The sequence below is a fragment of the Pelodiscus sinensis genome, chromosome 4 (genome assembly GCF_049634645.1).
Source record: "Pelodiscus sinensis isolate JC-2024 chromosome 4, ASM4963464v1, whole genome shotgun sequence".
NCBI lineage: Eukaryota > Metazoa > Chordata > Testudines > Trionychidae > Pelodiscus > Pelodiscus sinensis.
The window spans coordinates 114816760-114834998 of record NC_134714.1 but is presented as its reverse complement, the minus strand read 5'-3'; the positions used below and the strand labels follow the sequence as shown (position 1 = coordinate 114834998).

At 45.9% G+C, this 18239-nt stretch overlaps 2 protein-coding genes across 2 annotated transcripts in view; one reads left to right on the top strand and one right to left on the bottom strand.

Annotated features, from left to right (window-relative positions):
* Positions 1-2916: 2916 nt before the first annotated feature.
* Positions 2917-5634, bottom strand: CDKN1C (cyclin dependent kinase inhibitor 1C). Its single transcript, XM_075928132.1, has 3 exons — positions 4902-5634; positions 4491-4617; positions 2917-3936 (listed from the first exon to the last, which is right to left on the bottom strand). The coding sequence occupies exons 1-2, from the start codon at positions 5491-5493 to the stop codon at positions 4496-4498; spliced, it is 714 nt and encodes a 237-aa protein (XP_075784247.1). The 5' UTR covers positions 5494-5634; the 3' UTR covers positions 2917-3936; positions 4491-4495.
* Positions 5635-5681: 47 nt separating this feature from the next.
* SLC67A1 (solute carrier family 67 member 1) overlaps positions 5682-18239 on the top strand; it is a 154865-nt gene continuing 142307 nt past the window's right edge. The window contains exon 1 of the mRNA XM_014579428.3: positions 5682-5818. The gene's annotated coding sequence lies outside the window, so the exon portion shown is untranslated. The remainder of the gene's footprint in view (positions 5819-18239) is intronic.

The window sequence follows — 18239 nt, the reverse complement described above, 5'->3', positions numbered from 1 at the left end:
CCCTTCTACCACAAACGCAAACCCAAGCCATTCACAAAGGGGGGGATGCTCACCAAAAAGCAAGGGCTTGGTTGGTCACAAGGCTCTGCCGGGAAATTAAAATTGCATGGTGGTGGGGGGAAGTCGAGGAAAAGTTTCCCAAAGACAAAGAGACGGAGGAAAATCCATTCTCTCTGCACCGAGGTGGCTTCTGTACAAACGAGCGGCCGCGCTCATTGTGGCTGGCAGTCTAGCCTCCAAACTTTTCCCCGGGCCGGTTGGTGTCCTTTAACAATCGCTCGGATCAAGAACACGAGCCTTGTAATCAACAAACAAACTCCCTTGAACCCGCCAACGGTTTCTGCCTTGGGATGAGGGTTTGCACCTTGGGGCAGCCTGTGGCTCCTCCCTGCGAGGTATTTGAAGGCTGAGCGTCTAGATCGGTCGTTTCAAAAATTCCTATTGTGAGTCAGACGCGGAGACAATAGAAGTCCCAAAGGCACCTGCTTCCATGAAAGCAAGAGAAAAGCCCATAAATCCTGAAGGATCCAGCTGCCTCCCTCCGTGTATTGTGGGTCTTTTAATAAGAAAGGGGACAGCTATTTTTTTCCCTTTTCAAAGGGGGGAAAGCGTTTTGAATCCGGACCCATTGAGGCAGGCACATAAAATAATCGAGTTCTGATTAAGTGATCATATCGTGTTGAGGTAATCAATGCTACTTTTATAGTGAGAAGCGTTTCATGCACTTCAGGCAGCGCACGGGACTCTGGGCCGCGCTTTTGCAATGAAGGGGGCTTGCCTTTCGCGCACAACGTGCTGGCTCTGGGGGAGTTTTATGCCTCCGCCCGTCTCCCGGGCATCATGAAATCGTGAGGTGGTTTGTTTTTTCGTTTTTTAAGAGGAATCATTGTTTTGTCTACACAACTGCTGCAGGAGTCAATTGCAGGAGGAGAAATGCCCCTGGCTGCAAAGCATGTGAAGCCACCGAAACCTCAGCCAGGCGAACCGCGGCGCTTGTGCGATTTGGGGATTTGTTTTGTAGGAGAAAGGGAGGAGTGTTTGAACGGAAGCCAGGACTAAACGGGGTTTGGGGGAAGGAATTAATCGGGGACGTCTCCTTATCCCGGATCCTTCTGCTCCCATCCCGGATTCTTTTCGTTCTCGGCCCCTAGAGCCCCGCGCCCAGGTCTTTCCCCACACAGTGGATAAGCTCAGCTAATGCTTCCCCTTCTACACAGTTTTCTCTCCGCCTAAGGTTAGTTCAGAGTTTAAGGCTGCGCCCCTCTCCCCTAACGCCAGACGTTCATTTGGAACCGCAAAATTCAGTTCAGCGATATAAATCAGCAGCTGGATTTCACTGGGGGAGAGGGGAAACACGGAGATTTCAATTCGCCAGATTAAACTGCAGCGATGTTTAGAGGGGAGGAGTCAAAAAGGTCACTAAACCACTTATGAGTATTTTATAGGTACATATTGGCTAATATAATCCAACCTCAGAAATTACCGTAAAAACCGAAGGAAATTCAGCTACTAAAAGTCCATGTAAATTTTACCTTAAGAGCCTGCGTTAAACCACACAGCTAAGATATTTCAGCTGGGCAAGGCGAGCTGACTGCTTATCCCTGCGTGCATGTTAAAGCTGCTCCAACCATGGCTAGCGTTTAAGGGCCGTACAGTGGCAGCCTCTTCTATTGTCTTATATTATCTACTGTTTGCACCGATATTGTCAGTTAAAAAAAAAAGCCCAAACTTTTCTAGGAAAACGTACTGTCCACTCACCCATTTTCAAACTATTTGTTTTTGTCGTTTTCTTAATTACAATTATGAGCTACAACGTGGGTGTATGTTTTCAAGTTATGCATGTACAGAACATCCTGAAAATATACAGCCATTCAAAAGTGGTAAATCAGATTTAAGGAGAATAATTTCCCTGGATAGATTTCAAAGGAGGGCTATTTTCATTTGGTTTTCAAACTTATCAGGATTGCAAGGTGGTGTCTTAACTCACAATATTTGTCCATTATGACAAAATAGGCAGCAAAATATTAAATACTCCATAATGTTGATTTATGACTATTTTTGCAACTAGACCCTAAGTTACAGTTAACAGCACTATTTCATGTTATTTCTATTGCAAACTATATTTTCCATGATTTATAGCTGGCTCAAAACACATATTCTGGATTTAAACTGGCATTCCAGGAAACACTTTCTTGCAATTCAAATATTTTGTTCTCCAGTAAAACAAGGTATCAAATACAAGCAAGTTGGGGATTTCAAGTTTACAAACGTGTTAGTAGGCACAAGGCAGTTTTGCATGTAGTCTTTGGATGCACATAGCACTGTGTGTACTTGAGATGCAGTGTAATTTTTAATTATATAAACCCTTCTGGACAAGAGCAGAATGGCTCCATCTATTGTGTCAAGGATTAAGGGCTCCCTAAATGCATCAACACAGCAGAGGAGCCACTATGGCTTATCATGCCACTGATCCGTAAATAACGGGTCACTGGAAGATTTTTGAATCAGACCATTCAAATCCTTGCAACTTGTGTGTGGGTGTGTCAAAGCTTGGCACATGTCAGTGGAACTTGAAGCACCTGACGGTATCATCCTATAGTTACACTGCAGAAAGATTGAACTGCAGTGTAAGTAGCTTTATAAAACAGTAGCCATGAGAGCTAATTTTATCTGGGTAGAGAGATGCTTTACAAAATAAACTATCCCTCCTCACAAGAGACATGGGGACAATCTTAATACTGTGGAAAGCTTTTTACCAGGAATTCAGTGTTCATGTGGTCTGAAGGGGTTAGATCTTTGTTCCGACCTGTTAAACCTTACATGAATAATAAAAGCAGAGTCAAGGGATTGTAATTTTATTAATATGGAATCTTTTAGATTAAGTAAATTGGACAGTTTGCATGGACTCCAGCAGTAACCACATCCCTTTAAGTTCTTCCCTAATTGATCTTTGTAAATCTGAACCACTAGACTAGAATAATCTCTTATGATAATGCACTATGTAGAGGAGAAGCTGAGTGAGTGCCTTTTAAATATTTACATTGGTTCTAATAGTGTTGCATCTTTCTATCCTGTGATTATGCCAGACATATAAAAGTGAGAATATTCCTTGTTTGTTGTGTCCCTCTGCCCCAGAAGCTATGGAATGAGAGGGATTGAGATACAGTTTCAGTACTAAGGAGTAAAATAAGTCTATACAGGTGTTTTCTAATGTTTGTTAACTATGGCATTTCTTATCACTCTTGATCTTTAATACTAATTAACAACCAACAGATTTTTTGGATTCTTTTTATTTGAATGTTGTGGCATTATTTGCATCGGCAGTGGTACAGACCGGCTCAGGAACCATTGAAACAGATTTGTCTTCAAGTAAAAACTAAAATAATTTTGATTTATAGCTACATTTTGTGAATGCAAAAAACCCCACTATAAAAATAAAATTTACATTTTGTAAATAACAAAGCAAATATATAGTGCCCTTTGGCTTAACCAAAAGAAAAAAAAACCACAAGACTATTCAGTATCAACCAACATTATCCACATTTGACATAAATAGAAAATATAAGTTAGTATAAATCTTAAAAAAAAGATTTGTACAAATATACATTTTTTTGCACTGAGAGATCAGCAAAGATTAAACATTTCATATAAATGACTTTAAAGCTTTACACTTCTGGCCAGTGTACGCACATTAGGCATAATACATCTATATATAAAAACGTAATACATTGCACAGTTGTACATTAACACTGTTCCGTCCATGGCTGTAGTCTGAGCCACGCTTACTACATGCAGTTCCTTTAGGAGCCCACATCTTAATCCTCCTTGCTCCAGCTCTCGAGAGATGCCCCTTTCCGAAGGGTGGGCAGAACAGCTGCTGGGCTCCGAGCCTCCAGACACGAAGCAAAGTCTCCTTTAGGGACCGTAGTGCAAAATCTGAAGGGGAAAGGGGGGGGGGGGGGGGAGAAAGAAGAGAAGCAGCCCATGAGTTTCGAGAACACGCACTGACAACAATCCAGGTCTGAGGCTGCTCCCAGCAGCCGCAGAGTCCCCGGCGGCCACAAAGTAACTCGGAAGACCCCGCCCCATCTCCCCCCTCCGCTCGGGCGAATGAGTCAGCGAAACCAGCTCCCTTTGCGGCCTGGTAGCAGCAATGGAGGGGGGCGGGGGGAGACGGGAGGAGCTGCGGGGGCTTGCAAAGGGACTGGGCGGCCCTAGCCCAGGCTCCCCCCTCGGAGCTATGGAAGTGGCTTTCCTGCTTTGGCAGCAAGGGCGAGGAAGCCGGGCCCCGCCTTCCCACGAGAACCGCTCCCCTTGCCAACCCGGCCAGGCAAGAATCGGGCCCAGCTGTTTTCTTTGCAGGGCGAGAGCGCTGCAGCGCGACCCCGCTGGCCAGGGCCAGGCAGGACTCTGCCCTCCCCCAGGCCCGCCCGACCCAGCACCCTGGCCTGGCCGCCCTGCACACGAGGCTCGCTGGGGAGCGCGCTCACCTGGTTCACCGCAGCCGCTTGCGGGGCGTCTGTTCAGTGGGGACAACGGGCGCGGAGGCGGGGCAGCCGCCGGGATGCTCGCAGGCCGTCTTGGCGTCCCCCAGCCTTTTCCGCTTCACAAAGAAATCTAAGGAGCAAAGCCAGAGGGAGGCGTTACACACACCGCAGCCCCCCCTGCCGGGCGCCCTCTAGTCCCGGGGCGTCCTCCGCCCCCGAGGGGCCGAGCGGCTCTCTACGCCCCCTCTCTGCCTCGGGAGAGCTGTGCAGCGGGGCCGGGTTTGTTTACCTCGCCGGCCAGCAGCAGCGGCGCGCGAAGTGCTGTGTAAGCATTTCCCCGGGAGCGCAGCCCGCAGCCTGCCCGAGGCGCTTCGGGGAAAGGGGGGGGGACTTGCCCCGAGCCACCCTCTTTACCTGTGATGTGGGTTGCGCTGCAGGACGAGACCCGTTTGAGCGGCGCGGAGGCGCACGGCGGGGCTCGGATTGTAATCCCTGAGAAATTGAGCTGGTCGGATCGGTTCTCCTGGTTGAGCCGCTCTATGCCCGCCGAGGTAGCGCTCTCCAGGGCTGCCGTCCTTCCCTGGGGGCTGGGGGAGGAGGCCGCGGGCACCGCCAGCTCCTGGTGGGAGTCCCTGGGGTGAACCCCCGCAGGAGTGTCCAGGCCCCCAAGAGACGGCTTGGACCGGACCAGCAGCACCGGGAAGCGGCACCTCCCGACCTGCAGCGTCTCCCGGTAGAAAGCCGGCACCGAGTCGCCCTCCATCTCTTCCCACTGCAGCCTGCCCGGGCCGTCCAGTGGGGTGTCGGTCTGGAAGTTGTAGTCCCACCGCCTCTGGTCGTCCTCGCTGATCTCCCGGAGTTTGCTCTTCAGCTCCCGGCTCAGCTCTTCGTGATCCACCGGGCCAAAGAGGTTCCTGCAGACCCCAGTGCGGGCGTGTAAGGGGAAAGTCCTGCGGGCGGCCAGGCGCTCCAGAGCCGAGGCGCTGGAGAGGTGCACGTTGGACATGATGGTGCTGCTGCTACTGTGCCCAGGGACCCAGGTGCAGTGCGCCCAGAGAGAAAGGGGCTGTGATTTCTACACCACCCCCGAGCCTCTCCGCCGTGCCCGCAACCAGCCTCGGCACCTCTCTGCAGTCTGCTGGGGAGCCTCCGCCTGCCTCGCTTTTTAAAGCCCTCTCCCAAGTTAGAGCAAAACATCGATTAGCATAATAGTATTTCTCTTTAATAACACGCCTGCTATTGGTGGAAACTACGTTGTACCCGAGGGTGTAGTATCTCGGCCTCCGCGCCTCATTGGCTGAAAGAGAAAATGTGGCTCGGCGCCAAAAGTGGTAAGATCCCCGCCATTGGTAAATTGCGCCTGTCAGTCTGAGTTATATAGTGGCGGGGGGGGAGGGGTTGAGCTTTAAAGCGTAACGTGACACCCAGCCTGTCTACAGTTCTCTGCCCCCTTTGTTTGCGGGCGTTGGTAGCTGGTGCTTCGGCTACTGCTGTGTGATTGCTTTTTTTTTGTTGTTGTTGCCTTTTTAACATTTAGGAGTCAGTCAAAGAATGGAGTCTCTGCGGTTCCTGGGGGAACGTTTCGAGCCCTTGTTTAATCTGCAGTCTTTTTAAGAGGCGAGTGGGTTTAAAAGAAAAGGGTTAGAAGAAAATCTTATGGAAGGGACCCACACGTTATCGGGAAAAACTAGCACAAAGCAAAGCTAGAAGCATGCAGATTTCAAAACAAGGGGAAAGATCTTTTTTAAAAGGCTCTTTTAAAGGGTCATTGGAAGTAATAAGTTACTAGATGTGTTTCTACTCTAATGCAAAAACATGGCATATGAAAACCTCTTGCTTTTCTTGCCTGACTGAACTTCGAAATCCATATAATTCATACGTTTGTCTGCGATAGATAGCTAAACTTACTATTGTGTTGCCAGGAATCAGCTGACTTGTGCTTTACATTTTCTGCCGATCATTGGCAATCATTGTTTTTTTGTAAGATTTCCTCTCCCCATCACAACAAAGGGCTCATACCATAATGGGCTTTCCTTAATACTCCTCGCCACAGAAACACGCAAGGGAAAAGATCAACTTTACAGTGGTTTTCAGGTTAAGGAGCAGTCTCCCCAGTCCTGCAGGATGCTGCTGTCTCTAGGAGGCCTGATCTTTTGACTGGCTCATCTTTTTTGCTTCCTTTACAAGAAGGGGGGGGGGGGGAATAATGAATGATTGCTTATTACATGTGAATGTAGTGTTTGAGAAGTCTACATCTGACTGAGCAACGGAGACTTACAGTCGTGTCTTTATCCAGCAAACAGTCACAGAGCAAGAAGCAGTAAACTGTTGCCTCTCCACCCAGAAAAGAGAGTTATTCTTAATGTCAGAAGATTATTTCGTTTCCATGTGCCCCAGTCCATTTGGAAAGGTGATGATTAGTACTAAGTTGGGGCAGATTGGAAATGGTAAACTAGAGGTTCTGCATCCCATTACCAGTTCCTACAGCCACAAAGTGCCCTTGAGCAGAAGGAAAACCTTTTCTTTTAAGCATTTTTTTCTACTCTTTAATCCTCACTGCTGTGAAGCAACTGGCTTCAGATCAGCCATCGAAGCCACTGGCATCCAATCCTTAGCAGTGAGGACATTGGCCACCTGGAGGGTAAGCAAACAATGAAGTGACTAAGTTCACTGGTGTCACTTGGAATGTGGAGACTCAGACAGCTTTCCCCAGGTTGTGGGAGGTGTCAGACAAGGCACAGAGGCCATTCATTGTCATAGTTATAGTGTTACCTATAGTATCTGCTTCCATAAGGAGAGACTGGAAAGGTCTTTTGACCTCCCTCAAATCCCCAGACTCCTATATAAAGAAATATTCAACCAGTATGCAAGATTAGCAACGGGCTGCATAGAAAGAGACCTCAGTACTTCTTTCTCCAACCTATGATGTGGGGAAACATCCAAGTCCAGAAAGGGTCAAAGACATGATTCCAGATAGATTTGGCCAAGGAAATATGCAATGATCTTCCTTATGCTGAAGAGTAAGGAGAGGCTAAAGGAAATGTTGACCCCTTGAATTCAAAATTTTGTGATAGCTAAGGGATTAACACCCCGCTGAGAAAAACTGCTCCTGATCGTTCTAACATAGAGAAGCTAAAACAGTTAAAGTCTTCAGACTGAAAACCCCTAATTTCCTTGTAACAACTTTCCTTATGAGTTGTTCATGCTAGTAAGTAATGCCAGGTGAAGACACAGTTGATCCTTCTGGGACAATATAGGAATCACACACAAGAACATGGTACGTATGGCTCAGTCTTGTAAAGCTCACAGGAAGCTATAGGAGAGTTCCCATAAGTCATACAAAGGTAATTTTTCAACGATGTCTAGAGATGGTATGGGCTTGTCAGGTATGCTTGACTTTGTAAATAAACTGGAGTGGAAACAGCTAGCAGTAATATTTGGGGAAAATGCTACTTCATGGGTTTTTCTCATGGAAATTGACCCCCAAGATCATATGCTATTTGGAGGATGGTCTGCAGGCCAAAGAACAGCTGTTCACTGTCTTGGTACATTGGCATGAACAGTATACCTCATAAGACATACTGAAACAGAAAAACGTTTGCTATGGAAGGAAAAGAAGCAGACATCATTCACCAACCAGGTCTTTAGTGGCAATAGATGAACCCAATATTATTTCCCTTTACTTAGCAACCTTTCAGGGATGCTTTATGAAAGGGTTGAGGGGATTGAAACCCATCCAGTCTCAGCCTACAAACTTACATTATGTGGCTGTCCTTTTCATAACAACTCCCACTGTCAAAAGGGGGCAGGATCCATTCTCCTCTTCCTGCCCCAGGACATGAGAAAAGACTTATTAGTAATTTATGAACCCTGCAGACAGTAGCCAGACTGGAAATTGTTTCTCAGAGATCCCTCATCAGTGTTTTCCATTCCAATTAGTTTCTCTAAGGTAGATGCTAGTCTACAGCAAGGGAGGGGCATTTTGCTGTGCTGCTTCTATTACAGATCTTCCTCAGCAGCCTGTTTCTGCTAGGAAGAAAACAGAATCATCTGACAGAATTGCATATACTGGGACCTATGTCAAGTGTAAGGGCACCTCTCAAAAGCATACTTTTCCAAAGAAATTAGATGGTGTGATTCTGTCTACAAGACATACTGAAGTAAGCTCTCCATTTTTTTTAATCACCAGAGACAACAAACACAAGCAGTTCACTTGCTATAATTATTTCTATTATTAGTCTTGTGGTGCTTCACACAAAAAAATCATAAAATTGGTAATGGCAGCCTGAAGTTGCACAGGATAACAAAGCATATTTTTACCAACAAGGAAAATTACAAGATATGTTTGTAGGTTTTCAGTACTAGAGGCGTAGTTATAATTTACAAGGAGTCTCTTTCCAGAGCATGTATAGGAATGCGGCTGCATCTCTATCCCTTTAAATAGCTACTGAAACCTCCAGAGGTTCTCACTGTGTTCTGTATTTTAAGCATCAGACACAGCACCATGGTGTATATGAAACTAAACCTTCTGTATATTTAGTAAACATGGTATTTAGAATCCCACTGTACTTGTATGGTTTCTACATATTTTGTTGTGTGAAAAGCAAAAGACAACACAAGTGTTAACATTTCTGGGCTTGTCTGTTGATTCCTCCCAGGTACTAGTAAGACTTCTGTCTTCTGGGTTTGAAAAAGAAGGGAACAATGGGAAAGGCATTGCATATGGATTTGGTGTCAGAGAGATTACCAGACTCCTAGGCCTTTTCTCCATTTCTGTCCTATCTTCCTAGGCTGCCTGCACCATCTATGAGTTGGAAAGAGGTCTCTGGTGTGAATGGATGAATTACAGGGAGAAAAAAATCCCTCTGTGTCTACTGAGTAGAGAAGAACGTGAGCACTGCTGACAACCACATGTTCTGTCTTGGAACAAGAATGTGATATTCACGTCACTCCAAGACAGGGGGTCTTGGAGGGAAGCCACATAAAAGTGCTAGAACTCATAGCTGTAACTCCACTGTTGTTTTTTGTACCCAATGTTTACTGCATTAGAAGGAATCAACACACGCTGTGCAGACAACCATTCCTGGCATTTAAAAGATCTGGGAATTTTCTCCAAAAACTCAAATTTCAGCCAACATAGAAAACTTTCCAGGGTTATCTATATAATAGTGATTTACATGTTACTTCAGAGATGCTGGTATTTAGACTCATGAAGGGAAAGTGTATTCATGGATTGTCCAGTGTTTGGGCCTGTGGGGGCAGTCACTTTACCTCCTGTCTCACCCATCAGCTGGAACAATTGTATGGCTAGAGTCCAGATCCAGAGGCTCCAGTGGTTGATGCACATCTGCAATAAGACAATTAACTTCCCTATCCTCACTCTTCACATCCATTTGTCATGTTGTCTTCAATTGTGACTTGTGCATTAAGACATGTGGGTAATGAGAGTATCAACGACTTCACCAGGGTATTCATAGTTTTATTATAAGCTACATAAAAAGCAATAGGGAAGAGAGAAGAAACAAGAATTTCAAACAGACAATGACTTGTTTATACTACTCTATATGCTGAAATGTAAGTACAGGTTGGACCTCCCTGGTCTGGCACTCTCGAGATCTCGTCCCGAACGAGGAGATTTGCTAGACCAGGAGAGGTCCCCTGCCACCAGCTCCTAAGCCTGCCGCTAGATATGCTTCCGGTTCGGGTTGGTCACGCTGCTGCTGGCCCCGGCTAGGCTGCTACCACTGGCCCCAGCATGGCTGCCTGCCAGGCTGCCACATGATCCCAGGCCCCTGCACCAGGCAGGGCTTCTAGCTGCTGACCCTTCTGCTGCCTGACTCCTGGCTACCAGGGCTCTCTGGCCCAGGAACCAAGAGTCCCAGTTTAGGGAGGTGTAACCTGTACATTATATTCAAATTGATTAATTTTATAATTATATGGTAGAAATGAGAAAGCAAACAATTTTCAGGACAAGTGTGCCGTGTCACTTGTATTTTTATGTCTCGTTTTATAAGCAAATAGTCTTTAAGGGTATGTCTACACTAGCCCCCTAATTCGAACTAGGGAGGCTAATGTAGGCATTCGAAGTTGCAAATCAAGCCTGGGATTTAAATATCCCACGCTTGATTTGCATCTTCCCGGCTGGTCGCCATTTTTGAAATGTACAAGTCCAGACTAACTGCCCGCATCTACATGTGGCAGGGACCCAGTAGTTCAAATTAAAGCCCTAGTTCAAACTACCTGTTATTCCTCCTGGATATTTAAATCCCGTGCTTGATTTGCAACTTCGAATGCCTACCTTAGCCTCCCTAGTTCGAACTAGGGGGCTAGTGTAGATATACCCTCAGTGTGCAGCGGCAGTCAAAAAACCAAATGGAATGTCTCGGTCTATAGATACTTGGATTATCTCTAGTTAGGAGTCATTAAAAAAGGGATAGAGAATAAGACAGAAAATACCTTATTGCCTCTATATAAATCCATGGTATGCCCACATCTTGAATACTGCAAACAAATGTGGTCACCTCATCTCAAAAAAATATGTTGGCATTGGATAAGGTTCAGAAAAGGGCAACAAAAATGATTAGGGGTTTGGAATGGGTCCCATATGAAGAGAGATTAAAAAGACGTGGACTGTTCAGTTTAGAAAAGAGGAGACTAAGGGGGGATATGACAGAGGTCTATAAAATCATGACTGGTGTGGAGAAAGTGAATAAGGAAAAGTTATTTACTTATTCCCACAATATAAGAACTAGGGGGCCACCAAATGAAATTAATAGGCAGCAGTTTTAAAACAAACAAAAGGAAGTTTTTCTTCACTCAGTGAAAGTCAATCTGTGGAACTCCTTTAGGTAGGACTTTAACAGGGTTCAAAAACGGGCTAGATAGATTCATGGAAGTTAGGTCCGTCAATGGCTATTAGCCAGGATGGATAGGAATGGTGTCCCTGCCCTCTGTTTGTCTGGAGGTGGGTGACAGGGGAGGGACCACATGAGGATTACCTATTGTGTTCCCTCCTTCTGGGGCATCTGGTATTGGCCACTGTTGGCAGACAGGATACTGGGCTAGATGGATGGTTGGTCTGACCCTGTGTGGCTGTTCTGATGTTCAGATCTTCAGCTGGTGTAGATCACCCTAGTGTTGCTACCTTTCTAATGGCCCTGAAGCCTCCATGCTGCTCTGCTTCTTCTCCCAAGGCTCCACCTTCTCTCTGTTTTAGGAGAAGAAAGAATTCAGAATTTTTAGAATAATCCAAATGTAGTGATGGTCTGAACAACATCTATATAGGAATGGCACATTTTTTTACCCCAAAGTACCTGCACCTTGTGTGTATTCAGAGTAATAAACTGTGCATATATGGGGACAAAAATATATTTTAAAACTGGTGTTTTTCTACTGTTAGCTGTATTGGTTCATCAGGGCTAGGGGAGAGAGAGCTATACTCTTTTCCGCCTTGTGCATCAAAACTGTTGTGAGGACTTAACTTTTGACTATTTCTGAGTGAGAAAGTTTGTCAGAACCCATGTTGATTTTTCTCAGCTGTCTGTTAGGGGGGAAAAGCTTTACATTGTAATTCAAACAAAATTGATGAGAATTGAGACAGCAAATATAGAACCCAGATCCTGTGATTTTCATTTACCAAACTGCACTTTAATCACCTCCGTTATCACTTTGACTGTACATTTCTATGAGTAAGATAAATAGATCCCTGTTATACATCATCACAAAAAACAAGCAGTTTTCCTCCTTGTAGTGATTCCAGAAGTAGTCATCTTAGCCGTGAATGGTCTAGTACAGGGTTTCCCAACCTATGGGTCGCGACCCAAATATGGGTCGCCATTACATTTCAAAAGAATCACCAGGTGGCTTCTCCCCCTGTTTTTGAATTGCCTTGGGTCACCAAGTCTTCCTGAATTGTCAAAATGGGTCGCCATCTGGAAAAAGTTGGGAACCGCTGGTCTAGTACTATAGATACAGTCATATAAACAAGCAAGTGATCCGTTGTGATCAGGTTCGGGAGGCCGAGGTAGGTCGCTGGAGCCCAGGAGGCGTGATCAGGCTCTTGAGGCTGAGGTTAGCCACCGGAGCCCAGGGAGCGTGATTGGGTTTGGGAGTCTGAGGTCAGCCTTGGGAGTTTAGGGGTGTGATCGGGTTTGGGAGGCCGAGGTCAGCCGCCAGAGCTCAGGAGTGTGTGATCGGGAGGCCAAGGTCGGTCACTGGAGCCCTGGGGTGTGTGATCGGGTTTATGAGCCTGAGGTTGGCCACCCAATCCTGGGCGGGAGCGGGGGGGCATGATCAAACTAGGGAGGCCGAGGTCAGCCTTGGGAGCCCAGGTGGGCATGACAGGGCTCGGCATCCAAGGTCAGCCTCCGGAGACCGTGGGAGGGAGGGGAGGCGGTAATCAGGCTCAGAGCCTGGGGGGCATGATCGGACTCAGGAGGCTGTGGTTGGCTGCTGGAGACCAGGGGAGCGTGATCAGGCTCAGGAAGCTGAGGACAACCACCCGAGCCCGGGGGTGTATGATGAGATTTGGGAGGCTGAGGTCAGTCGCTGGAGCCCGGGGGTGTGTGATCCGGTTAGGGAGGCCAAGGTTGGCCACCCGATCCTGGGGGGCATGATCAGCCTAGAGCGGCTGAGGTCAGCCTCAGGAGTCCCAGGTGCACTGATCTGCCTCGGACATCTGAGGTCGGCCTCGAGAGCCTGGGGAGGCGTGATCGGGCTTGGGAGGCCAAGGTCAGTCTTGGGAGCCCAGGTGTGCTAATCAGCCTTGTACGTCTGAGATCGGCCTCGGAAGCCTGGGTGGCTGAGGAGGGGGGACTTGATTGGGCTCGGGAGACCATGGGTGGCCTAGGTAGCCCTAGGGGCGTGATGAGGCTCGGGAGTTGTGATCGGGTTTGGCAGGCCGAGGTCGGCTACTGGAGCCTAGGTGCCGTCATTGGTCTCAGGGGTGGAGGTTGGCTGCCAGAGCCCAGGAGAGCATGATTGGGCTTGGGAGGCTGAGGTCGGCCTTGGGAGACTCGGGTCGGGAGACTGAAGTTGACCTTGGGAGCCCAGGGGTGTGTGATCAGGGTTGGGAGGCCAATGTCAGCCTCAGGAGCCCACCGGGGTGTGATCAGGCTCTGGAGGCCAAGATTGGCTGCCAGAGCTCAGGGGGCCGTTATTTTATTCAGGAAGCTGAGGTCGGTTGCTGGAGCTCGGGGGGCCATGGTTTGGTTTGGGAGGCTGAGGTCAGCCTTGGGAACCCGGGGGGGGAGGGGGCGTGATTGGGCTCGTGAGGCCGAGGCTGGCCTTGGGAGCCCTAGAGGGCGTGATCAGGCTTGGGAGGCCAAGGTCGACCACCGGAGCCTGGGGGTGTGTGATTGGGCTTGGAAGGTTGAGGTTGGCCTTGGGGGCCCGATGAGGCCGTCCTCAACCTTTCAAGTCCAATCATGCCCCCAAGGTCTTGTGGCCAACCTTGGCCTCCCGAGCCCGATCACATCCCTCCAGGCTCCCGAGGCCAACTTCGGCCTCCTGAACCCATTCTTGTGCCCCTGGGCTCCGGCGGCCGACCTCCGCCTCCTGAGCCCAGTCATGCCCCTCCAGGCAAGGATAGCCAACCTCAGCCTCTCGAGCCCAATCACATGCACCCAAGCTCAGTGGTCGACCTCGTCCTCCCAAGCCCGATCACGCAACCCTCCACGGTTCCCACTGCTGACCTCAGCTTCCTGAACCCAATCACGTGCCCCCAAATCCCCAGGCTCCGGTGGCCCACTTCAGTCTCCTGAGCCCGATCACGCTGGCCTGGGCTCCTGAGGCTGACCTTGGCCTTCAGAGCCCGATCACGTCCCCCCAGGCTCCAGTGAAATTTAATGGTATGTCTGTGCAATAAAAAAAAAACGGGGGCTGGTGCATGCTAGCTGAGTTGGCCTGGTAGGGTACAGGCTGTGGGATAGTTTCATTTTTTTGTAGACTCTATGGCTTGTAGACATTTTTTTGTAGACTCAGCTCTGGGACTCTGTGATGTGGAAGTATCTAAAAGAGCTTGGGATCCAGTCCAAACCCTGAATTTGAGCCCAAGTCAGCTGGCAAGGGCCAGCTATAGGCTTTTCTTTGCCATGTATATATACCTACCCTAAAAGGCTTATGCTTCAAGCTACTTTTCAAGGGCCCCTGTTAAGTCTAAAGTTACCTGTATTTATCCAAAAATGCACTGTATATGAAAACTCCAAATATAAAATAGTCTACACACAATACTTTAATTTGAAATAATATCAGCTAATGTAATAATAAATATTAGTTGTTTCTTCATATTATACATATATGCAGATTGGAATAATTTGCAGTTTAGTACATTTACACCAATAATATTTCATTTCTTGTCCTGCTTAAAAGAAACCAGACATAACCAAAGTTCAAATACAAGTAAAATACTTAGTAGAGGTGGTCAAAAACTTTTCATCAAAGGCTTCTTTTTAAAAAAATGCTATTTGGAATGATACAAAGTGTTCATACTCAAAACTTTGTTTTCACGATTAAACAAAAATTAAGTAATTTTGATTTGAATTACATGGAATCAAAACAAAAACAGTTTAATTTGACTTTCACGTGGATGAGGAGGAAAACCCACCTTTCCTTTTTGATGCTATTTGATTTAAATTATCACATTTTGTTTGTTTCAGATTGCTTTGTTGAAAAATTGGAAAAATCCTTAGAAAAAATTCAAGCCCAATGAAAACTTTTCGTTTCACAGAAAAAGAATTATGAAAATTATTTCCTTTTTAACATCAGCCCTGATATTTAATCTTATCCGAGCCAACTACAAAACTTCTTTGCTTTTTATTGTTAACTGTTTACTTAAGCTGGTTTACATCATTAAAGCAGAAAAAAGCACTAGTGAATCTAAACTCATCTGTTGCACAATCCACTAATGTATCTTTAGCCATAAGCTCCCTCTTCTTAGTAATATCTTTACATGACTTTCAATATATAGACATGATTATTAAGTGATTTTTTAAAAATACTCTTGCAACCTGATCTGCGCTCACTACCTTGGAATCTTTCATAGGTTCTAGGATTCTCTGTGTAGTTTATTTTTTTCTGTATATTCAGCAAACCTTACTGGTCTATGTTGTAAATTAGAAAGCATGACAGAAAATAGTAATTTGTAAGCAGTGCCTCAGATATGTGGTAAGTTTACTGTGGAAGATGGAATTTTTTGTTGATTTCCTATGGAGTCATTTTTGACTGAAGATGGAGGGGAAATGGAGATGAAATACTCCATTACTTACTAATTTGGTTCAGTCCTCCATTTGTGTCCTTCGTCACCAACATGCCAAGATGTCACTTTAAAATATACAGATGTAATTTTCTGAATTCTGGTCAAAGTTGTTTTGTTGCTTTTTCCTACTCTCTTCTTGGGTGAAAATGGTAATTGACTCTATGCTATGTCTACACTGAAGGTTTCTTGCACAAGAACTTTTTGTGGAAGAGATCTTCTGCAAAAAGATCTTGCACAAGAGCGCGTCCACACTGCCATGTGCTTTTGCGCAAGAGTTGTGCTTTGACGCAAGAGAGCATCCATACTGCAATGGACTCTCTTGCGCAAGAAAGCTCTGATTGCTATTCACAGAATGGCCATCAGAGCATCTGTGCTTTTTCCGATAGGGGTTTCTTGCACAAGAAACCCCTTTTGTCCATCCACACACACCTTTTTGTGGAAGAGCTCTTGTGCAAAAAGGCTTATTCCTTATAGAAAGAGGAATAACTTTTGTGCAAAAAGCCCTGTCTTCTGACGATCTACTGTACTTTTTCTTGTGCAAAAACACACTTGTAGTGTGGACACTCAGTGAGTTTTTCTGCGAGTTGTCTGCAGTGTAGACGTAGCCTATCAGTTACTCATCTTTGTCATTGCTCACACTAATATCTACTTCAAATTTGGATTTTTAATATTCACTATACTACTTTTCTTGCACCAAGAAAGTGTTCTTTTTTGAAAAATTGTAGGGTGATCATTTCTTGGATGGAAGCATATGCTAAAGTTTAAGTGAAACACCTTGTTTAAGGTTTGTGCCAGTTCTGATAGAGATTTTTCATGCCATCTGTTTTGTCAATTAAGCTTCTTCTTTCTTATTATATTTCAGGTTATTTAGAGATCTTAACTGAGATCAGGGCCCCATTTTTCTAATCACTATAAATTGTTATAGTGAGAGACAGTGCCTGTTAACAGAACAAATAGACAAGTAAAGGACCGGAGTGGAAACAGAGGTGAAGTGACACACCAAAGCACTCACAGCAAGTCAGTGGCAGAGGTAGGACTAGATTCAGGGCTACTGATTGCTAATGCTGTGTGCTATCCATTGGATTATGCTGCCTGTCTTTAAATTACATTATATTCCTGCCAATTCAGCTTAGTGCCCATATAGTTGATTAGCATACACTAATATTTTATAGGTTTTCTTGTCTACCTTTTTAGACATCACAGCTCCCAATGCCAGTATTTATTGGGAGTCAGGAAATCTTGTTGGGTTAGAGTCAGAAGAACAAAAATGGCTGCTGCTTCTGGTTTTACATTATTTTTTGACCAGAAGTATGAGCTCAGCTCGGGGCTTGCAAACTGAGCAGGCATGATGAGCCTTGGCTCTGTTCCATCCCAGGCTTATAATGTGTTCAGACATACTGTCAGCTTTTAAAGATATCCTGCACTTGACCTTGTTTAAAAGGGATTTGCTGCTGAGAAAAATACTGTCAAATGCAGAAGTAAAATCTCAGCCTGGATTCCAGCACTGTAACTGCCACACTCAAGGAGAACAACATTTCTGGCCTCCTTCCTGCCCCTCAACTCCCCCAAAAGAGAGAGAGAAACATGTAGCTTCCTGAAAGCAGGGGATGTGAAGTGGAATCATGATAAATATCCTGGACAGTAGAGATAGGCAAGAACTTAAATTGGATATCACAAAAGATCCATTTTATTTTAGTGCCTGGAGTCTGAAGTCCTTTGTTTAGTCACAGAACCAATGAAAAATGTGTGAGCTCTGTGCAGTTTGCATGCAAGGAGAGCATTATAGCCCTGAGCTGTTTATTTCCCTTTTCAAACAGCATCTATCCATGTTACACCTTCTGTCCTAGTCAGGTGGTTTTTAGAAAGGTTTATATTACACAGCTGGTGAAAAAATTTGGTGCCAGACTAGAAAGGGGAACATTCTCTGTGAAGGATTAGGATCACAAACAAGGCTGTAATGGTAAGTGCCAGGATGTGCCTCATAGCCTTTGTTTTTAGGTAGTTCTAACACAAATTCCTTTGTTATGATATTAATATTATTTATGCATTATTATTTTGTTTACCATTCCTATCAAAGAGTTTGTGCTAAGAACTAGTCCAAGGATAAGGTTTTTGTTGTGATTTCTACCAGTGCAGCAGCCTAAAGGAACAGTTAGAGGGCAAGTGATCATCACCTACTAAACTACTCTGTCTATTCTAGCTCTGAGAGCAGGGGTGGGGGACCTTTTTTGGGTTGGGAGCCACCAACACCCAGAAAAATCAGTCGGGGACCACAAATAAGTGAGAAGCAAAAAAACCCAAACAACAAAAAACAACCCTCCCCTCACAGATGTACCCCCAACTGAGAAGCTTGGGGGGAAAAAGACATTCACCTCACACCCCTCAAGCTCCAGCCCCGCAGTGAGGTGGGGGGGAAGTGCAGAGGCTCAGGGCTTACCCCCTAGGCCAAATTAACTTAGGGGGGCCTGGGGCAAAGCTCTGGGGTGGGGCCAAAAATG

Excerpts from the sequence above, each read along its gene's own strand:
- CDKN1C (XM_075928132.1), bottom strand. The coding sequence starts at position 5,493 with ATGTCCAACGTGCACCTCTCCAGCGCCTCGGCTCTGGAGCGCCTGGCC. Across the intron at positions 4,618-4,901 it reads CAGCGCAACCCACATCACAG|ATTTCTTTGTGAAGCGGAAA; the intron begins GTAAAGAGGGTG and ends TTTGCTCCTTAG.